The sequence below is a fragment of the Ambystoma mexicanum genome, chromosome 1p (genome assembly GCF_040938575.1).
Source record: "Ambystoma mexicanum isolate Mex_15411 chromosome 1p, UKY_AmexF1_1, whole genome shotgun sequence".
Taxonomy (NCBI): Eukaryota; Metazoa; Chordata; class Amphibia; order Caudata; family Ambystomatidae; genus Ambystoma; species Ambystoma mexicanum.
Window position 1 is genome coordinate 455,645,817 of NC_090921.1, and position 17,723 is coordinate 455,663,539.

Consider the following 17,723-nt stretch of genomic DNA (forward strand, 5'->3'; position numbering starts at 1 on the left):
GGGCTTCTCTAGTCGCGGTGAATTTAGAGCTTCACCATGCAAACTAACAGTCCAGGAGTTGCAGCAGGCGTCTCTTCCAAGTTCCTCTTCGGATTCCTTCATCCAGAGGTCAACTCTGCCTTCCAAGCCAAAAGCCTCGCCTTTTATGCAGGTTTCTCCCATTCATTCCAGCCTAGCTGACAATCGCACAGCACGGTGGCTGTCCTCCAAGGACAGCCAGCCGGCTGGCCAATCACCTTTGGATGCATTCCTGTAACTAGAGGTATTAAGCAGAGGGAGTTTCAGGCACCTCCCTCACTTCCTGCCCCTGCCAGACATGCTGGAGCCAGAGGCGGGCTTTGCTTGTGAATCCCGCCAAAGACTAAACGAACACCAGGGCCATTTTGACAAAATGGGCACCCATGGGTGTCTTACTGCAGCTGCAATTGAAGCCCGCGGTAAAAAACACACAATGGTAGTAAAAAGCAAACCACTGCCACAAGGGTAACCTAAAAACATGTTACATGAGAAACTAGACAAAGGGGATACTAAGTAACCCCTCCAGTGCCCTATTGTAAGATAGTGTATGCTGGGTCTAGAAAGTTACAAAATGCAAGTTAAGTCAATTTCTCTTCACTGCTGTTGGAAACAGTAGTTTTACCAAGAAATGGCATTTAAACCTTTGGAAAATCTAAGACTTCCCCGTGCCACTGCACGGAGGGTGCTGTGTGTCACAATGTAAAGATGATGCCTGTGGAGTCAGAAAGTCAAAAAGAACAGAATCTAAATCACAAAAAAATGCATGAGAGAGTGGGAAAAAGGTCTCACTCTCACCAGGTTAGAAATTAAAAGTCCTAAAGTCCAGCAAAAGAGCTGGGGGACCCTAAGGTAGAAAGGAGTTGGAACATTTCTGAAAATTCTCCCCAACAAGGATGGACTACTGCAACTCCCTCTTTGCAGGCCCCAATGCCTGCAACAACAAAAAATGCAAATCATTCACAATAACGCAGTACGAGCAGCCTTAAACATCTCCAAAAAAGACCACATATCTGCAGCCAAACGTAACATCCACTAGCTCCCCATCCGAGAACGCATCACGTTCAAAACATTAGCAATGACCCACAAATGCATCTCAAACACTGCTCCCACCTACTTGTTCAAAAATGTTGCTAAGGCCCAATCAGCCAGGCCCACTCGTAATGCCTACTCACACTTAATCATCACCCCTAGATACAGGCACCAGAAATCAGGGGGAAACTGCTTCCTAGTGATCTCTGACAAATTTTGGAATGCCCTCCCTCTTGCCTTAAGATCAGATGACTCCTATTGGTCCTTTCGAAAAGAAAGGACCCAAAACCTCAAGACATCCAAAACCGCAAACTAACTTAACACTATAGTGCCACCCCCAATTCCACATAGACTAGAAATATTTCTGCTCACATTATAGTACTCTCCACCTTGCCAATAAGTCCTACAGCGTACCTGCAACATACTGTATGAACGACTGTAACCTTGTTGTATCCAAGCCCTCATCTACTACCTACGCCAATAATTGTTCAGAAGCTTATGCATCTCTTTCACTACCTATGACTATTATGGCTGACTGTAACCTGCTGAAACTAAGCCTTCTTGTAACCAGCACCCAGATGCCCCCAGGTTTGGTGTGCCTTATAAATGCCAAAATAAATATTCTGATTTGTATGTATGGTTTTAATAAAGGTTTGACTTTATTTGTAAAATTGACAGATCTATTTAATTCCAAATTTTGTTCTAAGTGTTCAAAAAGGCTTGCCATCCCACCTACAAATAGGCTGAAAACAATTCTGCTTGGTGCAAATCCTCAGCTGAAATGATGCAAAATGTGGGTGAGCAGTCGAGATATGGGATTCCACTCAGCTGTATAATGTCAATCGATTTATATTGGCTGCCTTGGGACCTTGGTCAGCATAAAGATTCTCGTCTCTGCCAGCTAGCAGTTTCCTTAATAAAAGAGGTGCTATGTGATACCTACGCTAAACACTTTGCTCTGAAACATGGGAGACCAGATGAAGGTTTTTGGCTTCTAGGCAATCTATAAGGCCTGGGAAAGCTTGTGTTAACTGTCAGAAAGGAGCCTCCAAGATTCATTATTGTACTTCACCTAAGGGAAGGATCGCAAGCATAAGCAATGCATCAGCCACTTCGGTACATAGTGAAATCCATCTAAATTGCAGGTATCATTTTAAAGTCACAATATCCAGGTAGGAATGGGTGCAGGACCAGTATTTACTTGTAAGGAAGCGATGTAAAGTGTAAACCTTTGTGCATCAAAAGGGTTATAATTCTGCGCTTGTATATACATACCTATTATATCTTCTGGTCCACCGCCGATCTTTAAGCCTGCACCCTTTAATTCACAGTTCTGCTTCTCTTTAAGCTTCTCTTCACATTTTTTGTCTTTGTGTTTCTCCCTTTCTTTGTGCTTCCTTGATTTCTTTTTGGTTTTTCCATGCGTTGAAGTGCAGTTCTGGTCACTAGCTGGTGGACAGTTGGATGCAACAAGACGGCTCACCCTTTCCGTGGCTTCTTGGCTCTCAATGTCTCTACCATTGTGGTTAGAGTCATTGCTTACATCAGAAAGTGGGTCCTGGGACCTCAGCATTTCTAATACTGGCAGGTGAGAACTGGAGCTGACTGAATCTGCCACGGCAGAGAGCACTGCAGAAGGTGGGACATCCTTCCCATTTAATTTCCCGTTGACAACCGGCTGAGTTCTTGGAGTAAAGTGAGAGATCCTGGGCTTTTTGTTGATAACAGGATCTGTAGTTTCCAAAGGCTGGCTTCGTTTCTGATAAAAGAAAAACAAATCTGATTACCAGTAATCATGGAAGGCAAGCATAACATTATTTTAAAAGACAACGACGTAGTTTGATGTTCCTTTTTACAATCCACGCCAGGTGCATGTATATCAAGCCAAAAGATGTGGTTCTGGGGGAAGGGTGGGTCAGTGGCAAGTACCATGCTAGCCATTGGAATAGGCCATCTTTTAAGGATGCAGCAAAGGGGGTGGCCTTACCCCACCACACCTTCCTCTTGCCCCCTTACCTTGCAGCCCTTTTCAGCGAGACTAGCACCATATAAAGCCACATACAAACTTTGCTGGGCTAAAACACATTTTTGTCACCAAGTTTTCAGGACAACGTACGTTCAACTCATTTAAAAGCCTAAAAGCTTTGAAAAGAAAATATGCGTTGGCCTCATCAAGGTTTCTACAATTGAAAAATTCCCACCAATTAGTTTTTTTCTGGAGAACTAACGCTTTAAAGACAAGGGAAGAAGACTTCCAACAACTTTAATATGGGAACATAAGATCCAACTGGCCTTTGCATGCATGTTTACAAGAGCAACTCCACTTTATTACTTAAGTTTTAAGTGCTTGGTTCTGTCCTGTAAAATGACACTGCAATGGTGCAATATGCTAGCGAGAATTACAGCCCCTGCGATGCTCACCAACGTACAAAGAAAAAAAGACCTAGGCTAATTAGCCATCGGGTGCGCCGCACACCCTTATTTCCCAGTGGGGGTTATTTACTTGTTGATAGTTCATTCAATAAAAAATGCTTGAAAACTTGTGGTAGTTTTTCGAACCATTGACGTTTTTAGTCCTTGTTATTGGTTATTATTCACCAAAATGTCATCATAACTTATTCAAGCAAACAATGATTGAGTAGCCAATGCATTTCGGAGACAATCCTTCATCAGTTCCAGTACTCATCACATATATACACTGCATGTCATATGGACAATATTTTTGGTTTGCATCACATTAGGAATCATGAAATGACAGGTTCCCACATTGAAAGAACACGTAACAAAGAAAAACAAATAAAACAAGTAAGGGAACAGAGCACATACCATTTGTTAAACCTTTTTCATCTTGTGTATGTGACTACACTTTTGATTGCAGTGTACCACTACTGGTTGGTCAACAATTATTCGAGTTATTACATGAATATGCAAGTATAGGAGCCAAACCCCTAATGTTTGTTATACCGTTGTGTGTGACTACACTCTTATTTGTGGTCTGTACCTGCCGGTTAATCAGCAATTTCACAGTTTAATGCAGAATAGAAATCGTGCAAGGATAAAGTGTTCACTTAGTGATTCTGTAAAAAATTGAAGTGTGCTATTTAACTACCTCCACTATGTTCTAGAAATATGCAATCATTGAAAGTTCTCAAATTCTAATGATGCGTCTATTGAGAGTGCGCCAAGCTCCTCGTGGGATAACATGCCTCCCTTATTTACCTTTTACATCAAAACTGGATACATCCAGCATTGTCACGGCAACGAAGATAAGCAATGCTAACCGTCTTCAGAAGCCTGGATATGTGCGTCACTGCCAATATTCTGATAATCTAGCTTTCTGTGAATTTAAATTGATGATTAAACTCTGTCATGTAATAGTGCACATAATTATGTGCTGGATCAACAATGTTAAACAAAATGACTTCTGTTGCCTAGGCGACGGATATCAACAATTTTGCCGGTCACGTGGGATCGGTCTTAAATGGTACGTGAGTGTTACATTTAATTTGGTTGCTGTAATGCATTAAGGTCTTTAAGACGGAATAAAAGTTTAGGGTCTGTAATGAAGAAACTATGTGTGTGCTGTAGGGTGCTTCCCAACGTGTTGGAGCCTGTGGTGCGACTGGAATGCGCTTCCCAGCCATCTAATAACCACATTTACCTGTGGAGAGACTGGAATATGCGTCCCAGCCATCAACTAACTGTGTTTAACATGTTGAGATGTGTAAAATCATCTCGAAGTTTATTTGGCATAGGTTGCTTAAGATGTGGTATGGGTGTCTAGAGATAGGTGGAGTCTGTATTATGAGTCTTGTGTTTATTTGGCATGGATTTCTAAAGCTGTACAAGGTGTGTGTGTGTGTGTGTGTGTGTGTGTGTGTGTGTGTGTGTGTGTGTGTGTGTGTGTGTGTGTGTGTGTGTGTGTGTGTGTGTGTGTGTGTGTGTGTGTGTGTGTGTGTGTGTGTGTGTGTGTGTGTGTGTGTGTGTGTGTGTGTGTGTGTGTGTGTGTGTGTGTGTGTGTGTGTGTGTGTGTGTGTGTGTGTGTGTGTGTGTGTGTGTGTGTGTGTGTGTGTGTGTGTGTGTGTGTGTGTGTGTGTGTGTGTGTGTGTGTGTGTGTGTGTGTGTGTGTGTGTGTGTGTGTGTGTGTGTGTGTGTGTGTGTGTGTGTGTGTGTGTGTGTGTGTGTGTGTGTGTGTGTGTGTGTGTGTGTGTGTGTGTGTGTGTGTGTGTGTGTGTGTGTGTGTGTGTGTGTACGTACATAGATGGAGTCTGAGTCCTGTGTGCCTCGCTGGGGTATGATTGTATCTCATTTGAGCAGAGGTGCACTGGGTAATGCATGCTGAACTGAGCTTGATGTGTGGTTGAACCTTCGCTGTTGTGTGTTCATGGTGATATATAGTGTTCATAAGAAACAATCGAGTTCCCACTCTTTGTTAATTCCTCTTGGTACTAGTGTGTCTAATCGATCGATCCAGTAGGCCTCTCTCTGTTTCTTCTTCATGTCCATATGTGGTCTAACGTTCTCAATCACCTCTTGAATCTGGAACTACATACAAAGACCATTATTCTAGCATGACCCAGAAAAGCTGTTGCTGCCTTAAATTCACTTGTTTATGTCCAATGTCGCTCGTTTGGACAACATGGTTGTAAGAATCTGCAGTTTCAAAATAATTAATAGATTTTTACATCAATGAGCAGATTCCTTCAAAACAATAGTTGGATTACATTTGAGTGTGCCATTTATTACCATCATCAGACATCGTGTTAGGACAAAGACCCCCAAGAAGTTGCACTCAAAATGGGCAGCCGGGTCCCCTGGTATTGAGGAAACTCACAGTTTAGTCTAGGGACTGGTTGGTCCCACCAGTAAAAGTGAAGGACGAGTCCTCTTCGGAGTTCCCCTGTTGCACAGAAAACTGGGTCAGGACAGGAGTGGTCCTTTCACAGTGTTGAACAGGGTCTGCAGGTGTCTTTGGTCGTCTTCAGCTTACAGTAGACTTGCTTTTCACTCCAGGAGCCTCACCTTTTATACAGTTCCAGCACCCACCCCTAAGCAATCTTCCTCAGCAGTTTAGAGAAAGGGGCATTTGGTTGCCCAATCAGGACAGCCAGCCAGACCCCCCCCCCCCCCGTGGGAGCTCGGCCCAGTCAGGCACCATGGCAGACAAAGGAAAGGGGGCGGGATGGAAAACTCTTCCTTCCTGCCTGCCTACACACACACACACACACACACCTACACACACACACACACCTACACACACACACACACACACACACACAGCTAAAAAAGAACAACCACGCTAGTAATGGCAAAAAAAGAAGGGAGGCCCCAAGTTGGTACTTGCGTGCCCCTATTGTGCACTTCTGGGGCTATGGACATAGCCTGCAGTAGAAACAATATACAATAGTTGTAAAACACGTCCCCCGACACCAGCCATAACTAAGAGATAGTCTATGTGACTAAAAAGTCACAGGAGCAGAGAGAAGGGGGGTACTGGGAATCCCTTTGTCACTCCACAAGGTGGTGTGTGCTAATCTCTGAGACGATAACGTTTTAGGAGAGATACTAAGGATCTATCCTTAAGAACTGTACTTACTCTAGAATAAAGAAAAGGAATCTGAAATGAGGGCCCTAAGGGTCCCCAGCAACAATGCCCATAAAGTGATGCATGCTACAATATTAAAATACAGACGCCTTTAGGAGTTGTAGAAAAATCGACTTCATAGGCTTGGTACAGTAAAACGAATAGAGCTCCAAAAGGCAGCACCCATAAGAATGAATGAGTGGAAAAAGGCTCCACTCATTCAGGATTTCAGAAAAAGGTCCAAAAGTACATCAAAAAGTGCTGGGGGTGTCACTAGGAGAGGGGATGAAGCATAAAACAGTCAAAACTCACTGCCTATAGATTTAAACTACAGAAATCTGGAGGGGCTATTCTCCCAGTACTTGCCTCAAAACATTGGAACTCTATGCCTACCTCACTCAGACAAGAACCTTCCTTTTTCGCCTTCAAATGCAAAGCCAAAGCATGGACCAAGATTCACACAATTTATTACTGCATTTCCACTAAATCTATGAATTACACTTTCACTGCAATTGCCTTGCCTGCTTGTAAATATTATAAATGTATTGTAGATGTGGTTGTAAATATTTGATTTTAATAACTCCGTCTGTTAACTGTATATGATTTTGTGTATGTAATTTAAGATATGTGCCCAGCTGCCTTTGGGCCAGGTGCGCTATATAAATAAAGAAATACAAATAATAAGTCTCCCCAACAGTTGCGCACGTAATTTGGGAGTATGAAGCATTAAGAGCCAGAGGGGAAGGAGGGAGGGTGTGCATGTGAATCCACGCAAGAACAAGACCTACAGGTAAGTAACTTGTTCCATCCCCAGCATGGGGTCTTGCATGGATTCACATGCTCGTGAATACGATTACACAGTAGTGCAAATACACAACCACGGGAGGTGGCAATGCTCACAGAAGCAATACACTTACCCCTGGAACAGACGCCTCAAACAAACACGTTGCGTAGCACTGCCTGGCCGAATTGGGAGCCTCCCTGGAATCCCTTTCGACACAGTCGAATCTTGTGAGTGTGTGGATAGACCTCCACGTAGCAGCCCTGCATGTCGCGCAGGGTAACGCCAGAGAGAAACGCTGTCGACGCTGCAATAGCTGTGTTAGAATGGGCTCTTGGCCAGCCTGGAAGCGGTCTGTTGGCCAGACGATAGGAATGCACGATTACAGCCGGAGAGCCACCTGGAGGTGGAAGCCTTAGAAAAGGTCTTCCTGTGTCCCACAGGTCCAAAATTGAAGAAAAGCAGAGACGTTATGCAAAGAAGTTTACGACATGCGCAACATCCATCAAATGTAACAACCTTTCAGCAGGCAAAGGCGGATTCATGAAGAACACTGGTAGAACCAAAGGATTGTTGAGATGAAAGTCTGACGGAACCTCTGACATGAAGGAAGGATGAGTTTGTAAAACTACTTTAGTGGTGTCGAAGGACAAATACAGAGTCTTACAGGAGAGGGGCTGTATTTCCCTGACCCGCCTGGCTGAGGTGATCGCCACTAGGAAGGCGGACTTCCACGGCAGAAACTTCAAAGGGGCACGATGCATTGGTTCAAACGGAGGCCCCATCGGTTTAGACAGTACCACATTGAGCTCCGACACCGGCGCAGTAGGCTTCACCGGAGGGAATGTTCTGAAGAGGCCCTTGTGAAACTCCTTAACAAGCCTGTGTGACCACAGGGAGAGCATGCCTGGGGCCTGGGTGTAACGGGATAAGGCAGCCAGGTGGACCTTGAACGAGGGGTAGGGGGAGGACAGCCTTGGACAGAGAGAGCAGGTACGGTAGAAGCTGCGAAACAGTCACATGCAGCAGTGAAACCTTCTGCAGACGGCACCACACAGTAAAGCGCTTCCACTTCTGCTTGTAGCAAGCCAGCGTAAAGAGGGCCCTGGCTTTGGCTAGGATCTTCTTGCATTTGAATGGCAGCTAATAGTGTCCAAATTCAAAGGCTGAAGGAGCCAGGCTGAGCAACACTGGGTCATGGTGCACGACTGACCATCCTTCTCTGGAGAGGAAGTCTGGAAGTGGAGGCCGTTTGATGGCCGGGGCCACCGACAGAAGGAGAAGGCTTGAGTATCCGATCTGCCTGGGCCACTCCGGTGCAACGAGGGTCATCTTGCAGTGGCACGTCTGAGTGTTGATCACTCGTATTAACAGTGGGATTGGAGGGAAAGCATACAGGAAAAGGCCCTCATAAAAGAAGGAGAAGGAATCCCCCTACCCCCAAAACACCTCGGCTGAGACTATCTGCTGGAAATGCCCAGTCGCAGGCCGCTGCTGCGGTTGCAGGGAAGACTGCCGATCATCAAGATCAGTGGATCCCGTCGATGTCTGGCGGGTCCGTTGGCGCTTTGGCGGACTTCGACTGATGCCGAAGCAGAACCTTGGGTTGTGTGTTTGGTGTATACAACTTGTGCATCCTTGTCGCCGGGCGTTTTCCCCATAGCATGACTCGCGTCGTGCCTGGTGGGGTCAGGGACGGACGCTGCAGATCAAGAGCTCTTCGCCGTTAGATACATTTTTCCAATACAGATGCCTGGTCATCGCTAGTCCCCCTCTCTCCCATCACTTTCTGCGGCGGGAGAAGAACTTCGGCCCGCGTCATGCCATAGGGCGCCCACCACTTTGCCGCTTTGTTGTGGTTGAGAGGAAGACAATTGTGCTAGTCTTTCCATACACGAGGTGCAAAACTTTAATGGAGTCTTGTCCATAGCACAAGACAGGTACAGCAATTACAAAACCCAGAGAACAAAGAGGGTGATAGAGGAAAGGCATACTTGAAATAATATGACCACCCAGACCCCCTCTCCCTACTGTAAGGGCCAGCCAGAAGGCCCAGCCACGTTGACGGCAGCACAGCCGGATCAACATGCCGTCAAAATTCTGCAGGAGTCTTCGGCGATGCACAGGATTCAATCATCAAAGTGACTTAAGGGAATAAACGACCAAAGTCGATCATTATAAGAATAACGCAATCTTTTTCAAGAGCTCTGCATTAGGGCGACCAGGGATCTCGACACGTGAGGGGTTTTGGGAACACTACACATCACCTTAGTGATAGTGTTACAGACACGCCCATGTCGAGGTCCCCTTTCGATCCTCGAAAGACAAGATGCAATACTCCCCAGTTACCACTGGATGTCGGACTATATGCACAGCATGTGATTCTAAGCAGATTAACAAGCTTCAGAAACTTGCTTTTAAGAATGGCCCACAAATTGAGCACCCATGGAGAGCACAGGGGCACGCATTCCACCCGGTTTCCAAAACATGGTGGTGGTGTTGCCCATGAAGATACACATCACCTTTCCCAGGAGCCGAGGCTGAAAAGACTTCAGAACCCAGAAGAGTCTGGTGTGAGAATGCCCTGTGTGAGCTGCCCAACTCGTCAGAGAGGAGTCGGTCGTGACTGTAGCGGATACACAGGGATCTGAAAGGTAGCGGTGTGGACTAACTGACCACCATTGCAGGGCTTGATGCAATGCCCGATTGAGGGCGATTCTTGTCGGTCCATGTGGCAGTGAACTGTTGCCATCTGGCATCCAGAAATTCTTGAAGGGGCCCGCCCCCCCCATCTGTACCTTGCAGATATGAACCAAAGGGATGCAGAAAGACATCACCAGCAGGAACTTTAAGGACCGGACTCTTGCAACGGAGGCGGTCGACAGATATTGGACCTTTCCCAGGATGGCCTTCACCCGCACATCCAAGTGAGTTGCCAGACAAGTCTGTTGAGTCGGGCACCAAGGAACAGTGCGTTCTGAGATGGCACTACGCAGGATAGATGATTGAGAATCCTAGTGAAGTAAGATGGTCTCAGTTGTGTGCTGGGTTTCCAGCGCACAGGAGCACTAACTGATGAGCCAATCGTCCAAGTAAGGGTAGACATGGATTAATTTGCGGTGCAAACGCGTTGCCACCAGTGCCAGGCATTTGGTGAACACCCTTGGGGCGGATTTTAGGCCGAAGGGCATGGCCTTGAACTGGTAATGTAGCCCCTTAACAACAAACCACAGGGACTTCCGATGTTTGCGATGAATGGGGATGTGGAAGTAGCCAGGAAATCCCCTTTCGCAAGTGGTCGAGTACATGCTCCAATGTGACCATCTGAGATTTGAGGAACCTGAGGCGTTGCAGGTTTACGATCGGGCGCCACCCCTGACTTCTTCCGTACCAGAAAGTATCTGGAGTACACTCCGGAGCTTAGGGACTGGTTCCATTGCCCCTTTGCCTAGCATGGTTTGACCCACCTTAAGCAGCCAAGCCACATTCAGTTCTCTCGTAAGAGGAGGAATGCGGGTGCATTTGCCCTGGAATTCCAAAACGTGCCTGTGTTGAAGGACGTCGAGCACCCATTTGTCTGTGGAGATCTTTCACTACTTATAGACAACGTTTTGATAGTCGGCCTCCTACTGGGGTACAGAAGTGGGGGGTGGGTCCTGGGCCAGGTCAGGCCTGCGTCTGCACTCTGGAGAGGGGTGATGATGCTGGTTGCGGTTTATAGTCATAATGTCGAAAAAAAAATGTCGACAGACAAAAATGTGGAAAAAAAAATGTCGACAGACAATAATGTCGACATCCTATACTTATAATGGAAAAAGTCATTTTTTCGAAAAAAAAATGTCGACTTTTTTTTTGACATTATGACTATAAACCCTTAAAACTATCAACACCTCACCCAACACCCCCCTGCCACCCCCCCCCCACACCCCCCAACCACCCTTTCACCCCTCATACTCAACACATACCAATTATTTATTTATTTATTTATTCAATAAATAAATAACCTAAAAATGATCATTTACTATGGGGGGGGTCCCCCCCCAACCCCCCTCACCCAACACCCCCCTGCCGCCCCCCCACACCCCCCCAACCACCCTTTCACCCCTCATACTCAACACATACCAATTATTTATTTATTTATTCAATAATTAAATAAATAAAAAATTGTATTTACTATTGGGGGGTCCCCCCCCCAACCCCCCCTCACCCAACACCCCCTTGCCACCCCCCCACACCCCCCCCTCATACTCAACACATCATATATATATTTATTTATGTATTTATGCATACACTAAATTAATGTCGAAAAAATATCGAATAATGTCGACATTTTTGTTTGTCGACATTATTGTTTTTCGACATTAATTTGTCGACATTTTGACTGTCGACATTATTGATGTCGACATTATGACTGCACACCGCTGGTTGCCACTGCCAGAGGCCTGGCTGCGTCCCCTTTAAGACTCCTTGGTGGTAAAGTGGGAGGGCTGGTAATAGGGGGGGGTAAGACTTTGAAAACTTGGGAGACTCTAGCTTTATAGGAACAAGCGGGCAGCCGCCTCTGCTGAAGAGTGCCCAATCCAAGTGTCAGTATTTTTGCCATGAAGAGTTTTGTCGACCACCTTGCCCAAACAGGTTATCATCCTCGAAAGGCATGTCAATTAACCTGGTCTGCAAATCTGTGCGAAGTTGGTGAGCCAATCTTGGCGACAAAGGGCCACACCATTCCCCATCTGGCAAAAGCCAGAGTCTGCAATGTCGAGAGCAACGATGGCGTGGTCAGAAGCCACCTCAGCCTCCTGGAACAGGACTAAGGCTTCGGCCTTCTTGTCATCAGGGAGGCAGTTGAGGATGGGACCCAACTTAGACCACAGCGCCTTGACAGGATGGAGATGGCATTGGCAGCCTCTATTATTGATTCCGGCAGCATCTCGCTTCGAACCCTCCCGGTCCGGAAAAACCATGGTCGAAGAAGAGTGGTTTGAAGACCTCTTTCTAGCGACGGCCGAGACCACCGAGTCTCGCGAGGCCTGGGACCTGATGCACCTAGTGGCAGCGTCTGGAACCCGGTACTACTTCTCCAACTGGTCACGCTTAGCAGCAGTGGTGGTGGTGGTGGTGGTATTAGGAGCCTTCATGACTGCTAAGCCATCCTCCCATACGTCATCCAACAAGGGGACCAAGACAATGGTCTTCTTGGAGGGCTACCATCATTCAAAAAGGAAAACTTCAATTTTCTTCTCTTCCAGTACCAGGTTGAATAGCTTGGCAGCCTTTGATATCAGAGTGGTAAGAACCAATCACGTCCAGGGGCATCGACATCCAGAGGTTCCCCATCCACGGGAACGTAATCATCGCACAGATCCGTGTGGGGACCAGTGGTGTGTACATCTGATCTAATACCTCTACCACAGGGGGCAGAAGCACTGGCAGTGGTTGAGGGGTGACAGGGGCCTTATGAGGCAGCATTGGCTGAGCCAGGAGGCAGCCTCAGAGAGCTTCTTGCCAGAACAGGGACAGGAGCAGTGGGCAGCCGCTGCTGGATTTCAGCCACCATTGTGTGTAAGGTAGTCAGCATGTCCAAGGACAAGTCTCTCCGTGCACGAGCATGTGCAGCAGGTAAAGGAGCCGGGCCTGAGCCCCTTGGGAGAGCTAAATGGCTGGGAAGGCCAGCTACCCGGTGACCCCTGATGAGGCATAGGCAGAATGGGGTCAGGTTGCCATTGCCCCCCCTTCCTGATCCGAGTGAAACCTCTCTGGAAGGCCTTCTGGTTGTAGATTGCTGGAGACCTTCTGGGGGATCCCAGAGGTGCCAGAATGAAGAGTGGTACAGCCTTGGTTGGCCTGGGGAGGAAGTCCACAGCTGGAGACGTGTCTCACTAAATAAGAGCGAGTGGAGCCTGGTGAGCAGGAAAAGCTGTTGTCATGGACGGGACTGCCGTCAGAATGGCTGATCTAGGTCTAGGTGGCAGGAAAACTCTGGTCGCAGTGGTAAAAGGTGAACGTACTCTTTGGCGTTGCAGCCGTCGAAGGAAGAGCATACTTCGTAGACAGTCATCGACTAGGTACTCAGACAGGACGGTCGACATTGGTCTTGGGCGATAAAGTTGCCAAAGAGGCTCCCGTCACTGACTTGCAGAGCCAGTGACGGGTCCTTCGATGACTTGCTCTTCGAAAACCTGTGTCTGGCTGCTGACACCAGTGACTTTCACGGAGGAAGGCAGCCTGCTTGCCGGAAGGCTAACCGTCGACGGAGCAGATGGTGGCGACCGGCCTCTCCCCGAACTAGGTCCCACAGCCACAGAGACCATGGACGCGGAAGGCGATAGAGCGTGTGATTTAAACCTTCTTTTGGATCTTCCCCAAGGGTGCATCCTTAAAGAACCTCTACCTCTTTACTGGAAGGATCATGCCCTTTGGACCTCCCGGAGGGAACATCAGGAGGCATGACTACTCCCACAGGGAATGTCAGAGGCATGACTACTCCCAGAGGTCACGTCAGAGGCCTTCCCCCTCTTCGATCCACGCCACTATCCTCCGATGGCTCTCCTTCCGTGACTTCGAGGAAAACGACTGGCAAATTGGACATCTGTCCGCATCGTGGTCGGGATGGAGACAGTAAACGTGCTGATCCTCTGAGATTTTCTTCAGGCCACAGTTTTCACAGGACCCGAAAAGAGTCTTCTTCATGCCATCCGCCATTGACTTTACAGCAAGGCCCATCTTGGGCCTGTGGCGCCACAAGCTTAAGATCCAACGATGGACTAAGGATCTTCTGCGGCAACGGTTCCCGGTCGCCAGTAGTCACAATGTGATGATAGACTAAGAAATGTCTCAAGAAAAAGGCAAAAAAAAGAGCTAAAAGCTATAGATTTTCAAGGAACTAAGCACGAGGACTCCCAAAACAAGAAAAGTGTGTTAAGAATCTGAAAATGGCCACCAGGGGTGGAGCTTAGGAGGACAAATGTCACTGGCTGGGGCAGTATGACCCAAAAGTGACACTGATTAGGCTACAGAGGAGACGAGTCACCTTTTAACTTAAAGTTAAACTGCTTTAGATTTACAGAGGATTCCCAGCCGAACGATGGGGAATATTAATGAGCATATGAATCCATGCAAGACCCCATGCTGGAGAACCCTACAACTTTCTTTTACAACTTGGATGGTCTGGTGGTGTCAGGGCAGGGGCTGCGGGGGTGACATTTGCTCAGGGCACTGCATTAAAAAAACCTCAGGCCTGCCATGAAGGAACCCAAAGCATGTGTGTTGCACCATTATATGCCCAAAAAGCGACTGCAGCCTTACAGGCTCCTTTTCCCACATTGCAGGAAGGACTTTTATGGCATTACATTAACCAGGAATACCAGGACCCAGAACTACAAAGTAGCAGCCATGTTGGGCGCGACGCGTCATCGCGTTCGCAAGCAACGGGCTTGCACTCGAAACGCTAATCTGACATGTCCTCTAGAACTCTGCTATTGAGAACAAGCATGAGGGGCCATGGCCACCAGAGAAGTTACTCCCTCGCCATACTTCAGATAAGTCTCGCAGCACTAACAGTGCTTTGGGGAAGCAGTGGGAAAATGCAGGGGGCCGATGTCCACCAGAGAATACCGACCCCTGCTCACACCAAAGTTAAGTGCTAGGACGATCAGCAAATTTCACGCTTGCTGCGTATTACGGAGCCAACACTCAAAGCGAGCGCAGTACTAACTGGCCCACAACTAACCTGCTCTTAATCAGGAGAGGGCGTGGGATGCCGGTGCCAACGGGAATAGATCACATTGTACAGGAGCAGCTACACTAACTTACTAATCCATGCCATTAGGATACGTTCTAATCAGTGCCTCTTTTGTAGCCATATGTGTTCAGCATAGCAGAGGCTGAGGGAGGTGGACTAAAACCTTAAGAGCTGCTGAAGCAACCAGGGACACTCCACCACGCTTACAACAACCCATAGCTTAGTGCCTTGCCAGTGCCTTTTAATGTTCTCTAGTATACTATTGATCAGATATCCCGGACAGACAAGGAGTGAGTGAAATAGTGTGCTGTTTGGGTTTGCTGTTTGGAAAAGCAATAGCCGCAAGAGCCTGAGCTTCCCTTAAAAACCATGTACCCATCCATAACCTCTACCTAGTCCTATTTCCGGTTTTCCCCCTACCCATCCAACCAGAGAGACCATAAACCTCTTCCCCCGGGGTTGCAGTGCCCTGCCTTTCCCTAATCGCAGCTCCCAAAACCGTGGTGGGTGGTAGTTGGTTTGTGCTACTCCCACGCAATGAACCGTGGAGCCCCCCCATCAGGTGTGAGCATCTCATTTTCTGCTTTTGTTTTTACTTTCCTGCATTTTAAATCGCATAATGCCAATAAGAAAGCTACATACTGTAAAATAGCCGTGCATGAGATTGTGAACGGTTCCTTTTTTCTGCCTTGCTCTTCTTCCTGCCCTCAGGTCCCAAATTGCCCTCTAGGGAAAGCCCTATCCAGACTAAAGCCTGTACTTTCCCCGACAAAGTGGCGGTGTATGTGTGTGGCAGAATGTGGGGGCTGTGTCTGTCTGGACCCAGTTCACAGAAGCCAAAGTGAGCCTATTGCTGGGAAGATACATTGGCCAGAGGCGGTCCATGATTGGTAACTTATATTTGCACAACTGGTTTAAACGTACAGAGTTGATGTTCTGTTAGCAAAAACCCCTAAACAGTGAATGTATATGACATGCATTACTTAGCATGAAATCATTTCTGATGATTGTATCTGCTTAGATTCACATGCTGTGCATATAGTCCGACATCCAGTGGTAACTGCGGAGTATTGCATCTTGTCTTTCTAGAATCGGAATGGCACGTCGACATGGGCGTGCCTGTAACACTATCCCTATCGTGACGTGTAGTGTACCCAAAATCCCTCACGCGTCAAGGTCCCTCCGATTGTATTTTTTTCTGCAGTGAGGGGGCCTTATGAGCATCGTGAGTGAGTACAGAAAGAGAGAAGTAGTAAGACGTCTATGTTCCTTCCAACCGAGCGGGGAGGAAGGGTGACCGCATGTGAATCTAAGAAGATCCAATCACCAGAAATGCTTTTATGGTAAGTAATGCATGTCGTCTGATGCTTGTTAATCTGCTAAGAATCACATGCTGTGCATAGACTAGCGAGCAGTACCCAGAGTTGGAGGTGGGTTGTAAGAAGGAACAGTAGTGGAAAGATGTCTTAGTACTGCTTTAGCCACTTGAGAATCAGACATAGAATGAGTGTCTAGGCAATAGTGTTTTGTAAAGATGTGTACAGAACTCCAGGGTGCCGCTTTGCAAATGGACTCAAGGGGAACATTTGCGATGAATGCTATGGAAGCCCCAGTGCCTCAAGTAGAATGTGCTCTAGGCTTGAAGGGCAGGTCTCTCTTAGCAACAGAGAAACAGTGTGATGCATTTGACAATCCACCTAGAGATAGTGGATTTGGAGACCGGGTCTCCTTCTCGATCTGATACCACCGAAAAAAAGAACTGATTTGTCTTTTTTAGTGGTCAGGTTCTTTTCATGTAAAGCATGACTGCTCTGCATACATCAAGTGTGTGCAGGCTTCTTTCACCCATGTTTGAAGGGTTTTGAAAGAAAGTTGGTAGTTCTATGGATTGGTTCACAATAATAACAATTTTAATGTGACAGTTTAAATAATAAACTTTACACATTAATCTATAGAATAAAACCATACATTGAATAAAGTTCCAATACAATACATATAAAAAATTCAAATTCAAACAATGCAGAGTTATGATTCGTTCACTGTCTCTATAATTCATCATCGACCATATAAACCAAAAGTACTAATCATTTTTTGCCTCATAGTCATGGGCATAATCACCTACATTATGATTCACTTAGCAATATCACAATTTCCATATAGGAGCACAACCTGGCCGACTCCCAGCAAGCATTATATAGATATACCCAACTTAACTTCTACCCTTAGCCAGATAGAATAGAGTGCCTTTAACAAGCTTATGCTACTGGTGTTGATACAATGATTCCAGAAAAGCATGTCCCCTATGGTTTCCCTATTATGTACATGCTTTCCCAGGTGAGTAGTTATATCATCCATCATTGCCAAACATTCCGTGAGTACATGCTTAGCTGTCTCAAGATATTCCAAATTCTTACAGAGACGGAAATAGCGTTGATCTTTGGGTAGCTTATCTATCGCCCCTGTAGTCATCTTTATGGGAAGATATTCAATTCTTAGTAGCAGTATAAATCTCCTGAGCCTAAGGGATGGGCATAGCGACAGTAAATGGTCAAAATTTTCAAGCCAGTCCC

General features: G+C 46.7%; 1 protein-coding gene across 3 annotated transcripts in view; it reads right to left on the reverse strand.

The window, feature by feature from the left end:
- The window catches only part of ELL (elongation factor for RNA polymerase II), an 869,801-nt gene that overhangs the window by 527,153 nt on the left and 324,925 nt on the right, over positions 1–17,723 (reverse strand). For all 3 annotated transcript variants that reach the window (XM_069649283.1, XM_069649285.1, XM_069649284.1), the window contains one exon: positions 2,323–2,806. In XM_069649283.1, coding sequence (XP_069505384.1) covers positions 2,323–2,806 — 484 coding nt within the window. The remainder of the gene's footprint in view (positions 1–2,322; positions 2,807–17,723) is intronic.